Genomic DNA, 14,912 nt, shown 5'->3' with positions numbered 1-14,912 from the left:
CCCTTGGAAAGAGGAGACCTATAGCTATAGTTGGTACCCCTGACCAACTACTGGAAGACATGCACAAAGCTGCCTGCTTGCAAATGATACATGACAGAAAATCAACTACTGGTTATGAATCACCAATGCAGTTACCTGTGAAATGATGAGCCCTTTAATTTGAGGCCTTCCAGAATCACTTAAACCTAGTGCAATTCTCCTTCAAAAAACCATAGCAGCTCTAAGTCCTGTTGTTGGCACTAAAATAAAAGTGCACTGTGGGGGCCGAGGAATCGAGTGCCGGTGATCCCCTGCAGATCTTCATCATAGGCCAGGCACTTTGCCCTCCCAGCGAGAAAAGTGTCTCTCCCAGAAACCCTTTGGTGTTACATGTTAAACTCTTGTACCCCATTGGTGTTCTTCCCTGCCATTCCACCCTGCTACTTGTATCCAAGTTTCCCCCGCCCCTCTCTTTCCCTATATAAATCCTGGTTTTTTTTTTCTCCCCCAGTTGAGTGAAGCTGCTGTGCTAGCCCCCTTGGCTGAGGGCCCTGCACTAATAAAGGCTGATTTCTCTGTGGTAATTGCTGGCCAGAGCTCTAGTCCTTTTTCTCCCTGCATTGCCTGGGAAGGAGCTGCTGCTTAGCAAGTCATCACTTGCCAGGCCAGGAGAGGGACATGCCAGTGCCACTAAGAGCCGTCCTTCTCAGGACGCTTTTTCAGGAAGGTCACAGCACCCCTGACATCCACCCCGCCGCAGCAGTGCACCATTACTGTGATTTAAAATTAAATCCCTTTGTGTCCTTTTGCACTGAGAGATCAAACGAATCTCTCACGAGGTCCACCTGTGTTAGCAGATCATGACAGAGCCCTCAGCAAACCAACCAGCACACACACAAGGACACAGATGGCACTTCCTGGCTGGGACAGGGCTTGTGCCTTCAGCAAAACCACCAGCAGCCAAGGGCTTCTGGCCATTTTCCCCGCACCATTCCACACCTGGGCAGCTTGCCGAGCACAAGCCCTTTTCCCCCTCTTCCGCTATACCCTGTACACCATGGGCATCAAAAGAAAGCTCCTGGGAGTCTGTCTAACATAACATATCCTATATTTATATACTAAAGAAAAACAAAAAGAAGAAAAGAACAATCTTGAAAAAAAGGGAAATCTTTGCCTGCTCATGTGGCCCCAGCAGACAGATCAGCTCTCTGCAGACCTCCAGCAGCACAGCCAGCTGAGGTCCGATAGACGAGGTCGTGACCTCCATGCCCTGCGGAGCTGATCTCGCAGCCTCTGGAATGTGGAGATCGGAGCGGGGTCTCCTGCCCTCAGCAGGCACAACGTCTGAACTGCCAGGCTTCCGACCTCCAGGCTGCTGTCATCCATCGTGTCTTCAAGGGCTGGAAGAGAGACAAACAGATCCCAGACCTGCAAGGGCCCCCGGAAAGCCCCCTGCCAGAGCCATCCCAGCTGGCTCTTGCCATGGCCAAGAGGGAGCAGGGACCAAGGGGAACAGCCCAAAGCTGCGACCATGAACACCCCACGTGCCCCTGAAATCTCGGTGTGCTCTGCCCACGCTGCCCTTCATCCGCACATTGAGCAGAGCCCTCCGCAGCCAGGCCAGGACTTGCAGCTCTCCCCGCCAGCCCCGCTGACAGCCCGCTGCCCTCACTCACATTGGTAAATGAGCTGCAGCTCTTTCTTCTGCCCCATCAGGAGCCGCCCGGCAATCCCTGGGAACACAGAGCCTGTCAGGGCCCCGGCGGCACAGCTCCCTGCTAGCGGCGCTGCCAGCCCTGGGGCCACACGCCCTCCCGCCCCGGCAGGGCTCAGCCCCAGCCCTTGCCGCATCCTGACTCAGCCCAAGGGCACGGCTGCCAGAGGCCGGCAGCAGCCCCGAGAGCAGCCGGGGCTCCAGGGCGCCGGGCCCGGGGGCCGCAGCCGAGACAGCAGCAGCTGGGGCCGGGGCCGAGCTGCGGCGGGGAGGGAGCCCGGGCTCGTGGCTCACCGAGGAACCTGATGGCTGCCGCTCGCAGGGGCTCCTGTGGGTTCTGCAGGTACGGCAGGGCCTGGTGCAGGTGCTCGGCCGCTCGGCTCTCGTCTTGTGCCAGCTGCGGAGAGCGGCAGGAGGGAAGGGTTGGCGCGGGCTCTGCCCCTCGGCCGGGCGCTGCCTGCGGCCAGCCCTGGCCTCCCGTGGCCGCCCAGCCCTGAGGCACCGGCCAGCAGCCGCTGGTGCCGGGCTCTGGAGGGGGCAGAGGGCCGGCTGCTGCCCGGGGAGCCGCGGTGCCGGCCCGCCCCGCAGCCCCAGTGGCTCGGGGCTCCATCGGCAGCCGGCTCGGGGCCACAGGAGCCTGGAGAAGAAGCCGTGCGGCCCCCGGCTGCGACACTGGGCAGGGGCGCAGCTGCCAGCCCCATACACCGAGCGCCGGAGACAGGGAGCTTCTCCAGGTTAAGGCTGGGCCTTCCAGGCCGTCCTTACCAGGACCTCAGCGAACTTCCACAGTTGCTTGTTCTTCACGGGATTTGCAAGGTCTCTCCTCTTCAGGAACTTGGCCATGCTAAGCAGTGCTCTCTGAGAGGCCTGGAGAGCAGCAGAGACTCGCAGATGGCCCCACAAGGCAGGGCACAGGACCCGCATTCGTGTGCCAAGGCCTGCAGGAGGCTGCAGCCAGCAAGGTGCCAGGGCAGGAGGCAGCCGAGCCCCCTGCCCGGGTGACAGCAGCAGCCCGGGAGTCCTCACCTCTGCTACACGCTGGTTCTCGTCATGGCAGTGGAAGAAGAGGGGCAGCAGGCTCTGGCACATTTGTGTCTCCAGAGCTTCTTTTTCCATTTCAGCTAAAACAATCACCAATGTTTGGAAGAGCAGTATGGACACCAGCTGCACCTGGCTATTATTCTATATGGAAGGAAGAGAAAACAACCTCAGCCCTGTCGGCACGGGGCTCAGCAGAGCACAGGCCTGGTGCACCAAGTGTCCAGGCAGCAGCCAGTGGCCTCGGCTGGGGGCACAGAGCCTTACGTGGTCAAAGAGTGGTGGGAGCACCTCAGCCAGCTGCAGGGCAATGGGGCTGGGTATCAGCATCTCCTTGTCCAAGACTACGGAGCTGAGTACCATGATTGTCATCCTAACTATTTCTTCATCTGCGTCCCGCAGGAGCTCCACAAGCCTTTCAGTCAGGCTCCACATCTTTTCATTCTGTGTGGAAGACAAGTCTGTGAAATGCCACCTTGCTGCCACAGGGCCAAGAGGCCAAAGGCCTGTCCCAAAGCACTCAGGCAGCTGAAGCGGGAGGCAAGAGAGCTGGCAGCAGCTGCCTCAGTGCCCAAAGCCCAGCCGAGCCCAAGTGACTTTGTTCCCCAGTGCAGCTTCTGCCACTGCCCACTTCTCACCATTGAGGGATCGTCACTGAGCTTGAAAAGGGCTCTGAGCACTAGATGACGCTTGTCCCTGCACTCGCTACTCAGGTGCCTTGAGAAGATTTCCAGGAGCCTGTTAGCACCACGTTCACTCAAGTCCAGGTAGTCCAGGATCTGAAAGGCACAGGACAGTGACAGGGGAGCCAGCCGGCAGGAGCAGGAACCACACAGGAAACAGGGCCCAGGCGGCAGCCCAGGGCATGGGCACCGTCCCAGGCAGCTGCAGCTATGAGAGGGCAGAGAGGTGGCAGACAGCTCTGCAGGGAGGCAGTTCTGGCCATGGGGCTCACCTCCACAAGGAATGCCAGGGCAGGCAGATCCCAGCGTGCCTCCTGTGTGCTAAGAACCCGGAGCAGGTAGCGAGCAATCCGGGAACACAAGCGTTTGGAGACACAGGATATCTCCCTTCCAGGGTGAAAAAGTAACCAAGACTATGAGCCAGAGGGACAAACATCTCCCAGGAATGACTGAAAAGTCCTGATTTTTCACCATGATCCTGCAAGGGGATCTGAGCCTTTTGGGAGGTGACTGCTCATGGGTGCTCATGGGTGAGCCTTTTGGGAGGTGACTTCCTCTCCCAGCCTTTCCCAGTCTCCTTGGCCATCCCTTGGTGATGCGGCCCTTTGGCCCTCGACAATGGGGACTGTGGACACAGGGCAACCTGGGCACAGGGCACAAATGCCAGAGGCAGTGGGGAGAAGGGGTCTCACCTGGCCAGCAGACCCACGGCATAGTGGTGGGTGTCGGCACAGAGCAGCGTGTCCCAGCCACACTTGCGTTCCATTGACAACACCACTTCATTACAGCGCATTTGGCAGAGCAGGGACTTCAGGGTCTGCACTGCAAACCTGTGTGCACAGCAAAGCCCAGGTCATGCTGGGAGCACTGGCTCCTGCCCTGGGGACATGGCAGGAACAGGAGGACTGGGATGGAGCACCTGCTGGGGCTGATGGCAAGGCCATGTTGCTCCTGGCATCCCTTCCAGAAGGCATTGAGATCCTCTGATATATCCAAAGTGCTGAAGAACACTTGGAAGAGCAGATGCACAAAGAGGCGGGGGAAATACACATTCACTACCCGTGGGACACAGGGCACCTGAAGGAACTTCCACATCACCACTGTTGCCTGCAGAGGACAAAGCACCCAGGGATAGTGCCCAGTGCCAAGGTATCTGTGTGGCAGGGCCTGAGCGCGGCAGGGCAAGGCCAGGGGAAAGCCTTGGGGAGCTCCACGCCTGGTGCCCCTGAAGCTGCCTCTAGGCCAGGTTTTAGCCCAGTGCCTGAGGCAGGCAGATGCGGTGGGGGAAGGAGGAAACAGAGCTATTGGAGAGGCGGTTGGCCATGGGGTGAGCAAAGGCCAGTTGCAGAAACTCACAGCCAGGGCAAAGACACCCATGTTGTCCCCATCAGAGGTGCACTTGCTGTGCTCTGGCCAGGTTCTCAGCACATCAAGGAGTATCTGCATCACTGGCTCCACAGTCCGGCTCGAGCACATGATGGTCTTCCACATGGTCATTGCAGCTCTGCGAGGTGACAGCTCTGTCTCACGGGGATCTCAGACACATCCCCGTGGCCTTGGCAGCAGTGGCAGGGGGAGCTGAGCTGGCGCTGCCAGCTCTGCCTCTGCCTGCTGCTCCTCACCAGCAGCAGCACCCAGGCAACCCAGCCCTGCGGGGACAGGGCCCTGACAGGGCATGGCATGGCAGCAGGCCCAGGGGCCGATGGAGCAGGGCTGGGAAAGGTCCCAGGTACACAGGACCCTGGAACTCTCTGTTGGTCAGACACCTGGGCCAGGCTGTGTAGGCTGATGGGCTGGGGAGCCCTGAGCCCTCTGGGCACATGGGCCTCGTACCTGTCACACGTTGGGGCCACACGCAGGAGAGCAATGACCACGTCAGCGGGCTGTGCCTCGGTCAGATCCAGCAGGGTCCTGCCCAGCCTGGAGTCAGCAGACTCATTAGCCATGAGGCACTGGTGGATGTACCTCACCATGGCAGGCACCTGGAGAAGGCACAATGGGAGACTTGGAAAGCTGCCAGAGGGAGTCAGGAATATCCCCTGCTTCCCCAGAGAAGTGCTTCCCTTGTCACCACGCTGCAATGGCCTCAAAGGCTTAGAGTGATCAGCAGGCGTGGCTTGGGAGGCCAAGCGATCCCTGGAGGATTAAACCCTGGCCACAGGCTGCTTACTTGCTCTGGAATGGAAACACCCTCCTCCAAAATGAATTCCATCATGGCAGCACTGGTGTCGCTGGTGTAGATGTCACCATCTTCCATGGACCCAGTGCCCATGACGCTGGTCTCTTCCTGCCAAATGCGCTTGATGAATTTGCATGTTGGGTAGGAGAAGGAAGGGTGGGAAGAGAGGGATATTGCATGGAGTGTTCCAAGCATGGTGCTGAGCTGAGCAGTGCAAGCAGGCCCAGCCCAGTTGGGGATGGCTGCAGGTACCTGTGCAGGTGTTTTGTGGAAGAGGCCACAGGCAAGGTCCTGCTCTTGTGTCTGGTCCACAGCTGCATCTGGCAAAGAGTGAGAGCAGCCAGAGCTGAGGGGCTGCAGGAGCGGCTGGAGAACGCAGCCCAGCCCTGGGCTGTCCCCAGGCAGGGACAGCCCCGAGATGCCCCAGGGGATGGAGCACGGCCACTGCTGGAGGGGTAGCCCCAGCCCCACTTGTGTCCTGTCCCTGGGTGTGTCTCCACAGGATAGGGTGGGATGGGATGAAATGGGATGCAATGGGTTGGGATGTGGCAACCAGCCTTTTGTCCCAGCTCTGCCACTCACCCTCCTCCAGCGGCTGGAATTCCTGCACCTCTTCAGTCTCTACCTCTGGGGCAGCTCCAGGGTCTTCTTCTTCCTCCTCCTCCTGCACCCAGGCCAGCTTGGGAACTCTTGGGGGTCGCTGCTCCATGGCAGTGCCTGGATTTATGGTACTTGCAAGAGAGATGCCTTTAGAAAAGCTCCGAGGCAGGGAGTCCTGCAGTCATGCCTGGAAGACACCTGCAAGACTCAAGTCCTGGCAAGACTGCAGGACAGCAAGTCCTGCACTCGGGTCTTGAGGGCTCCTGCCTCAAGGACAGGAGGCTCCTCCTCAAGGATTGTGCCCTGGTCTCAAGGGCAGTGACTGCAGGGATGGGCGATGCCTCAGAAAAGCTTTGAGGCAGCAAGTCCCACTGTCTGCCCTCGAGGGCACCTTAAGAAGATAAGCCTCGGCAAGGCCACAGGTCACCAAGTCCTGCAGTCTGGTCTTGAGGTCACCTGCAGGAATGACAGCTCAGAGAAGCTCCGGGTCACACACAAATGAGTGTGCTGTGCGGGGGCTCCTTACAGCACCGCTCTGGCGTGTCCTGTCTCGTTGCATGCACCGAGCACTCTGGTGTGGTCTTGTCACCACCAGCTCTTGTCCATTCCACTGTTCCATTCCACCGTTACCATGCTGCACCATGTCACTAACGGCCCTTGCACACACTGCCACCTTCCTGGTTCCTCCCCCATTGTTGTGGTTTTAAACTAATAACTAAGACAATTACTTATTTCTTGCTGTGAGATATGGATTAGAACAAGAGCAAAACAGGCGTAAAACTTAAAAGGGAAAAAAAAGAAAGTTTATTGACAAACTACAATAATAAGAACACCAGAATAAACTTCCAGAAAAAACTTTTCATCCCCATCTACCTTCCCTTGTTCACATGACAACAGAGACAAAAACTTTGGAACTTTGGTGGTTAAAACAGTCCCAATTCTTGCTACAGTCTTTTCACCAGTCTTTGTAGGGAAAGAGAAGTTTCTTCCTGTTAATTTATGGAGTTTCTCACAAGAAAACTATTTTTGTTATAGTTTTCCATTGCCCTTATGTTAGCTGCCCAGAGCTGCTGTTATCAGAGCCCACTCCTCCCATTTTCACCTCACTCTGAGGTGTATATGGGCCATGAGTCTAGGGATAGCATTTTAAGGATAAGTTATTCAAAGGCAAAAAAAGTCTTCTTCATCTGTTTCTGTGAGCTTCACTAGAAAACAGTTTTCTCATTGCCTCTCAAGGCTTCAAATCTCCCAGCACTTCAGTATACCATAATTACTCTACTTTTTACTCAAATTTACACTTTGAACACTTTATTCCTCTCTAGATCCTGTATCATGAATTAAAGGAGTTCTTTTCAGGACTTCATTGTTCATCTCCATAGTTTTAACAGAGAGATATTTCAGCTTAATTAAAGCATCTTAATTCTCTACCTCTTCTGAAGCTTCTTTTCTTTCCTGTCACTGGTAGTTTATAAAGTCTCTTTTCATGTTGATCACTCTCTTTTTCTCTCTCTGGATAAAAAGATTAATCTGCAAGTCTCATCAGGGTAATGAAAGAGTTAAGATCTTGCCCAGGCTTTTGTAGATGGTTTGGTGATCTCTGCCGAACAGGAGCTGGAGCTGTCTGCGATGGAAGGTTCTTCATAGCTGCTCTGGAGAGTGTGGCTGTCTCTGCTTGCTGCAGGTCCTGAGCCTCTCTCCTTCTTCACTCGGCAGTTTCTAGTGAATTTAGTTACAGCAAAAACCTGCAGCCGAGCCAGAGATCGGCCCGGCCCGACCAGAGCCCGGGGAAAGCCTTCCGCAGGCCCCATCTTCCGGCTGGGAGCCGCTGGGCCCGGCCCCGTCCCTGCCCGGCCACATGGCCTGGGCAGGGAACAGGAGGCCTGGAGCTCTGCCACCCTTCACAGCCAGGAAACAAAGAGAACCAAGAGAGCTCTGGTTTTACACTTTAAGGTAGGGTTCACAAGTTGATCCCACTTTTCAATGGCCTAAACTGCTGTCAATTCTCAGCAATGACCGATAATTGGTCAGGAAAAAAGACTCCAGGCAGTTCCCAGTAACTTCAACTTCCTTAAAGGTAAAGTAACTCCATGACACCCATCCCCCCCAGAGTGGCCCAGGTTGGAAGGAATCTCTTGCCCAAAGTGTCTAAGACAGCATGACAGGATCTTTAGGAGCGCCTCAAACCATCAGCAAACGCTGCCCTGCTCTGCAGGCTCAGGGCAGCAGAAGGAGCCCCCAGGGCTGCTGACGCACCCGCAGCAGGAAGGGCACGGGGCCCTGCACAGAAGCTAGCACGGCCTCTTTGGGACACGGCCCTGATGGTGGCCATCCTAAACCTGCACAGGGTGTGACACAGACAAGGAACGTGTGTGTTGAATGCTGCTCTGAGCCCTGGGGTCTGGCCAGCACTGAAATCAGCAGGTGTGGCAGAGTCCCTGCCGAGGCAGACCTGCCGCCCCCCCAGGCGAGCCCTGGCAGTGCTGGTGCCCTTCTCCTGCCCCAGAGACCTGTGCCCCTGGGGGGCTTCTGTGCCAGAGGGCAGCCAAAGCCCACATGCATTAGGGGCTGGGCTCCATCCTGCAGGGACTTCCTGGATCAACTCTTGCTATCTTTCCCATGACATTGCCCCTTCCTGGAGTAATTTTTTTTCCCTAGAAGGGATTGGCAGTAGCACCAGAACACCATCAGTTTCTGGGTTTCCCTGGACAATTCAATTGTACTGAGGTTCTTCCATGTTTCCTTCTGCTTTTCTTTCTTGCATCCTGGAAAAAAAAATTGGATCTACACAGCCTCTGATATTCTACATTCCTCTTGCTGCATGTCTGGCTGTGGCAGCTCATGTCCAAACACAACTGCATCTCTGCTGAGCACGGGAATGGACGGCTACAAACAGGGAGGTCCCCAGTGAACCTCAAGGCAGACCCATGGGGAAGTGCAGACTATTGGGATAACTCTGGGCAGAGAAGCTGTTCTGTGTCTCTGATTATGGTGCTGCTGCCCAGAAACTAGGCAAGAAAACTGTACTCCTTAATATAAGACCTATGGAGCAGGTATTTGTTTATTCGATTCCGAGATTTAGGGGTGTTGCTTCACTCATTCATCCATTCTTCACACCGTACTACCTTTTGTATATTTTTTTAGTTAATGTGCACATTATACTTTCCAAACCTTCATATTGCAGCGTATTTTCCAATCACGTGGTTATGTAAGCCCTTGTAGCACGTGTGCGGTTTCTACACGAGATGGTCCTCAGCCTCCTGGTGGTTGTTTTGGATGATGGCTCGTAAGACTTCCTCAGGCTTGAACTTTTCACCCCTGCTTCCAAGGCGTGCTCTATATGATTGTCTGCTCACATAGTCTGTGGTTAGTTTTTGCAGTTCACTTGTTCTGCTAAATTTGCTGATTTCTAAAAAGTGCTTCATTTACATACCCTGTTACAACACAGCTACTTACTGCACAGCTCCAGCTTTTTGTGTAGCTCAAACATTATCTCATTGCCTTTGCAACAAGTCTGCCCTTTCTTTTATCCTTTGCAAATTCTTTTGCATCCATAGTCTTGCTGTGGTCACAAAATATTTACCTGTTTTGATCCTGAATGTCATTTTAATTTGCTTCAATTTGTGATACATGGTGACAGTTTGGTTACAATATCATATGAAACTCTGGCTCATCATGCAGGTTCCTAAGATTAGTATTCCAGTTCCTAAAATTCCTACAAACAATTGTGTTAGCCAATTCGTATAAGGTAGCCAAGATCTTAGAGTTTCCCACAAATGTTTACTCCAAGACGTATCATCTTTGGTTACTTCAGGGAGCACCTTTGCACGTTGCCAAATGGTATGGATATCCATTGCTCTTTGCCCTGACTGATCTATCTAAGTGCAACAACTGGTATTAATTAGAATACAAACTCTTCCCATTTGGGATTTTATCATCTCTAACACCATGTGGTTTTGAAAGACTGCTTCTTTTAGTGAGTTTATTTCATTTTGTAGTCTTAGTAAGTGTTGTGGTTTTAAAGCATTAGCTAAAAAATCACTAGAAAACTTATTCATTTCTTGCTGTGAGATATGGATTAGAAGAAGAGCAAATCAGGGTTAAAACTTTAAAGGAATAAACAAAATTTATTAACAAAACTACAAGAATAAGAAACCAGAATAAAACTTCCAGAGCTCCTTTTTCCCCACTACTCAACCATTCTCTCATTCACTTGACAACACAGAGACAAAAAACTTTGATGGATAAAACAGTCCCAACTTTGCTATAGTCTCTTCATCAGTCTTTGTAGAGAAAAAGAACTTCTCTTTTGCTAATCTATGGAGTTGTTCACAAGAAACCATTTTCCTATGGTTTTCTATTGCTCTGATGCCAGCCACCTGGAAAACTCTGTCATCAGTTCTCTCCTCACATTTTTTACATCACTCTGAGCTGTGTTATGGGTCATGGGTCAAGGGGTGTCATTTTAAGGATGAGTTATTCAAAGACAAAAGTGCTCTTCATCTGTCTCTGTGAGTATCTCTGGAAACAGAAATTTTCTCTTAAGGCCACAAATTTTCAACAACTCTCCCTTCTCCGTTTTTGTTCCAGCATCACGTAAGATCACAACTACTTCACCATTTGCTTAAATTCACACTTCAAAATACTCTATTCCCCCCAAAATACTCTTTCATGAATTAAAGGAGTTTTTCAGAACACTATTGTCCATCTCTATAGTTTTAGCAAAAGAATATTTCAGCTTATTAAAGCATCTCTTTATTTCTCTTCCCATCTGAGGCTGAATTCCTTTCTTCACTGTCTTTGATAGTTTATGTTGTCTCTTTACCTGTTGATCACTCTCTCTTTTCCTCTCTCTCTCTGGAAAAAAAAAAGGATTAATCTGCAAGTCTCAGCTGGGTAGTGAAAGAGTTAAAATCTTGCCCAGGTTTTGTAGATGGTTCTGTGATCTCTGCCAGAGCAGCCGCTGGACCTGTCTGCAATGGAAGATTTTTTTCATGGTTGCTCTGGAAAGTGTAGTCACTGTCTCAGCACACTGCAAGTCAATGGCTTTCTCTCTCCTTACTCAGCAGTCTCTGATGAAACTCAGCAACGGCAAAAACTGCAGCCAAGCCAGGGACCAGCCTGGCCTGGCCAGAGCCCAGAGAGAAGCCCCGCAGGCCCCATCTCCCGGCCGGGAGCCACAGCAGGCCCAGCCCAGCCCCTGCCCGGGCCACATGGTCTGGGCAGGGGAACGGGAGGCCAGCTGGAGCTCTGTTACCTTTCACAGCCAGGAAACAAAGAGACAAAGAAATTCCCAGGCTTAGGTCTTAAGGTGGTGTTCACAGGTTGATCTCACTTTTCAATGGTTAAAACTGCTGTCAATTCTCAGAAATGGCCAGTTGTTTGTTGGGAGAAAAACTCCCAGCAGCCTCCAGCAGTTTTAACTTCTTTAGGTGTTTGTCTTTTTGTTTTCTTAAATGCCAATCTGTCACAGTAAGTCATCTGCTGTTGAGTTAGCAATCCTATTTTGGCTGAGATGTTTGAAATTGCCTTTTCCAATTGTGCAATTCTTAAAATTGGGAGCAACACTCTAACAAAACTGTGAATCCTAGTGCTGCATCACACCAGTGGGGCAATTGGGTGTTCTCTTAGCGAGTCTGTTCTTCCATAGTCCTTGAATAATAAGTGTCATTTCATTAGTTTGATTTATAACCTGTAAATGAGGGATAAGGCATCCCATGGTTACATTGGCCAGTGCAGTCACCTGGTAATTACTTTAATGCTGTTCCATTCCCACAAAACCACCAAGATGCATCAGTAAGATCACAGCTGGTATCAATTCTCACAGACTCATTTCTCGTATGTCTATCAAAAAGACAGGTTTTCCGCCTTGGATGAGTGACATGGACCCACCCAGCTGTGTTACCGGAAAAGTTGCTGAGATCTGTCCCAGACTTGTTCAGCCCTGTGTATGTGACTGACTCCTTGATAGGTAGTAATTGGAAAAGGGGCTTTCCCAGGGAAGATCCTGCCTGTCTACATTGAGCACTAGTATTGTGTGAGCTGTAGGGGTTCAAATCTGACCAATTACTTGATGGTACCCCTGTTAAGGGAAGGTTCGTTCCATTGTTGCACCTCTCTGCAAAGACAGAAATCCCTGAGTCCTGTGTAATTAGCTGTGGCCCCTTTCAGTGTTACATAGGTGTCAACACTGAAGGCAGTGACAGTATAATCAATGAAAAAGACAGTGAAATACAATATTAATTTAATGGTTTATGAGTGAATTGCAATTTTAGTCTATGATCCCCAACAGGTTTGGTCATCCAGGGTTTACTTGGTGATTTCTTCACTGGGGTGTAGTGAATCAAGGTCGTCTTTCCTTTACTCAAATGGATGTAAAGGCAATCAGAAGCACTTGGAACAGTCTGTCCCACTTTTCTTGCAGAGGATCACCTGTAAAATTCTTACCATACACTCAGTCACCAGGATCAATTACATGCAATTTATGATCTGGCTGCTTAGGTTGAATCTCAAACACAGCATTAAACTTCTGGAGCAATTGTTTGTTTATAGCCATTAAATAGTCATAGATATATTGATTACCAATTTGCGCCAAATTTTTATCACAAGTAACATTTCATCCATAAGGTCTGCCATAAAGCATTTCAAATGGGCTAACTTTTTATTTAGACCTAGGTTTTATTCTGAGTCTGATAAGGGCAATAGGTAAAGCTTGATACCAATATAAATTCATTTCTTGACCAATTTTAGCCATCTGTTGTTTGATCATAGGGTTCAGCTTTTCTACTTGACCACGAGCTTGTGGTCTATAGGGCGTGTAAAGCTGCCATTGGATTCCTAATGCTTTGCTGAGAGCTCGCACCATTTGTGCACAGAAATGTGATTCTCCATCAGAGGATATTTCTCTAGGTGCACCAAACCTAGGTATGCTCTCATTCAACAATGCTTTTGTCATTTCTCTAGCTTTATTTGTCCTACAAGGGAACGCTTCTGACCACCCAGAGAAAGTATCAGTAAGTACCAGGAAATATCAAAATCACCCCCCACTTTCTTGGGAGTTCAGAAAAGTCTATCTGCCACAAGTGTCCAGGAAATGCTCGTCCTAAAAACTCCTTTTTCTTGCCTAACTGTTGGATTTGGATTATTCTTCAAACACGTCACACATTGTGATGTTACTTCTTCAACACTTTCCTGCAAGCTTAGGCCTGCAATTTCTTCCCTTAGGTATTGGGGTAAGGGCTCTGCTCCCCAGTGAGATTTCTCTCCCCACCTTCAGACTTCACATAATGTCTCATAAACTTTTCTGGTGGTATTAGTTGACCTGTTCCTAATTTTCCCCAACCATTTTCTAGAAGTTTTCCTTTATTTTCATTAATCCATTTATAATCAGAAGGTTGGTATTTTACAGGCTGCTTAGTTGATACTGCAGTAGGTATTAGAGCTGCCACAAGTGGTTAATTTCTTTTGGCAGTGATTCCAGCTTCAGAATCTGCAAATTTGTTGCCTGCTTCCGGGAGGCTGTTACCTTTAGAGTGCCCTCAGCAATGTATAATTGCCACTTGCAATGGGAGTTCCACCGCCTCAGGGAGCCTGAGGATTTCAGCTGCATGTTTGACAATCTCCTTTGGTGAATGTAGTCAGGAGTCCCCTTTCCCTCCTTATGGCTCCGTGGACATGAACAATTCCATAAGCATATTTGGAATCAGAGCAAATAATATTTTTCTTTTCCATTGCCATTTCTAATGCTCAAGTGAGGGTGTCCTGGTTTAGGGCAAATTTGGGAAGAAACCTCCAAATGCCGTCCCTCCTGAAAGCAAATTCAAGCGGCCCCTCCCCTAGTTGGTTTGGGAAAAGATTTCTTTGGAGAAAAATGGACAAAATGTTTATTTAGCAGCCAAGTATTCACAAGTATAAAAAATGAATAATATTAAAAAATAAAACTTTTCACAGTTCTGAAGAGATGGTAAATTCAGAAAGTCCTTTTTTGCAGAGTGTAACTCAGCTCACTCAGTCTCTTATCAGTCCCTCTGGTGCTGGAGTGCAGTCCCAGGCCCTGGTGGGCCACAGGCATGAGCTCCTGGTATTTCTCTGTATTTTCAGTACAGAGCAGGTTTAAATCATTCCAAGGAAAAGAAAAGCCACAGTCCAAGGGACTTCTCTGCCTCAGCTAGCTAAAAAAACCAACTAAAAGCAAAGGAGACCTCTGTCTCACTGTCCATCCATACTGCAGACAACACAGTCCAGGAGCAGGATGCAGGGGAGTGAGGGCAGTTTCTGAAAACAAACTGCGTGCTTCCTTTTTTCCTCTCTTTGCTCTCAGAACCAGTCTTAAACGTGCAGAAATTAATATCCAGCATCAACAGAACAGACAACTGGGAATACAAGCATCATAAAGTCACCCCAGGGCTATTATCTCAGTCTTTTGTGCTGAGGCTCCTGCTGGTCACGGGTTTGACTCGATTACCTCCAAGACTGTAGTCACAGTGTAGCCCACCCTTTTCACTCCCTGTCTCACAAAACTGCTGCCAACAGTGAACCAGTTCATGGCACCTGGGAGCGGCTCCTCCTTTAGACCTGGGCAGCTGGAATACACAGCTTTGATGGTCTCTAGGCAGTCACGTACTACAGGTTCAGCTTCAGACCCTCCTTGCAGAAAAGAGGCAGGGTTAATAATATTGGTCACTTGAATTTCAATATTGTCAGATTCAGCCAGGACTGCTTG

The 14,912-nt window shown here is 50.6% G+C and overlaps 1 protein-coding gene across 1 annotated transcript; it reads right to left on the bottom strand.

Moving 5' to 3' along the window:
- Positions 1 to 1,070: 1,070 nt before the first annotated feature.
- Positions 1,071 to 6,818, bottom strand: LOC111922127 (maestro heat-like repeat-containing protein family member 7). The gene is made up of 15 exons (XM_086867765.1): positions 6,176 to 6,818; positions 5,846 to 5,913; positions 5,585 to 5,701; positions 5,248 to 5,396; positions 4,771 to 4,918; positions 4,334 to 4,521; positions 4,107 to 4,244; positions 3,687 to 3,801; positions 3,370 to 3,510; positions 2,999 to 3,175; positions 2,720 to 2,875; positions 2,459 to 2,560; positions 1,988 to 2,090; positions 1,656 to 1,712; positions 1,071 to 1,379 (listed from the first exon to the last, which is right to left on the bottom strand). Exons 1-15 carry the CDS (start codon positions 6,300 to 6,302, stop codon positions 1,180 to 1,182), a joined length of 1,986 nt encoding a protein of 661 aa, XP_086723891.1. The 5' UTR covers positions 6,303 to 6,818; the 3' UTR covers positions 1,071 to 1,179.
- Positions 6,819 to 14,912: the final 8,094 nt, after the last annotated feature.

The sequence above is a fragment of the Cyanistes caeruleus genome, chromosome Z (genome assembly GCF_971803275.1).
Source record: "Cyanistes caeruleus chromosome Z, bCyaCae1.hap1.1, whole genome shotgun sequence".
NCBI classification, from domain to species: Eukaryota; Metazoa; Chordata; class Aves; order Passeriformes; family Paridae; genus Cyanistes; species Cyanistes caeruleus.
Note: the sequence above shows the minus strand (reverse complement) of the source record. Positions and strands in the feature narration are given on the sequence as shown.

Excerpts from the sequence above, each read along its gene's own strand:
- LOC111922127 (XM_086867765.1), bottom strand. The coding sequence starts at position 6,302 with ATGGAGCAGCGACCCCCAAGAGTTCCCAAGCTGGCCTGGGTGCAGGAG. Across the intron at positions 2,091-2,458 it reads GGAAGTTCGCTGAGGTCCTG|CTGGCACAAGACGAGAGCCG; the intron begins GTAAGGACGGCC and ends CGCTCTCCGCAG. Across the intron at positions 1,713-1,987 it reads GGCAGCCATCAGGTTCCTCG|GGATTGCCGGGCGGCTCCTG; the intron begins GTGAGCCACGAG and ends CTGTGTTCCCAG.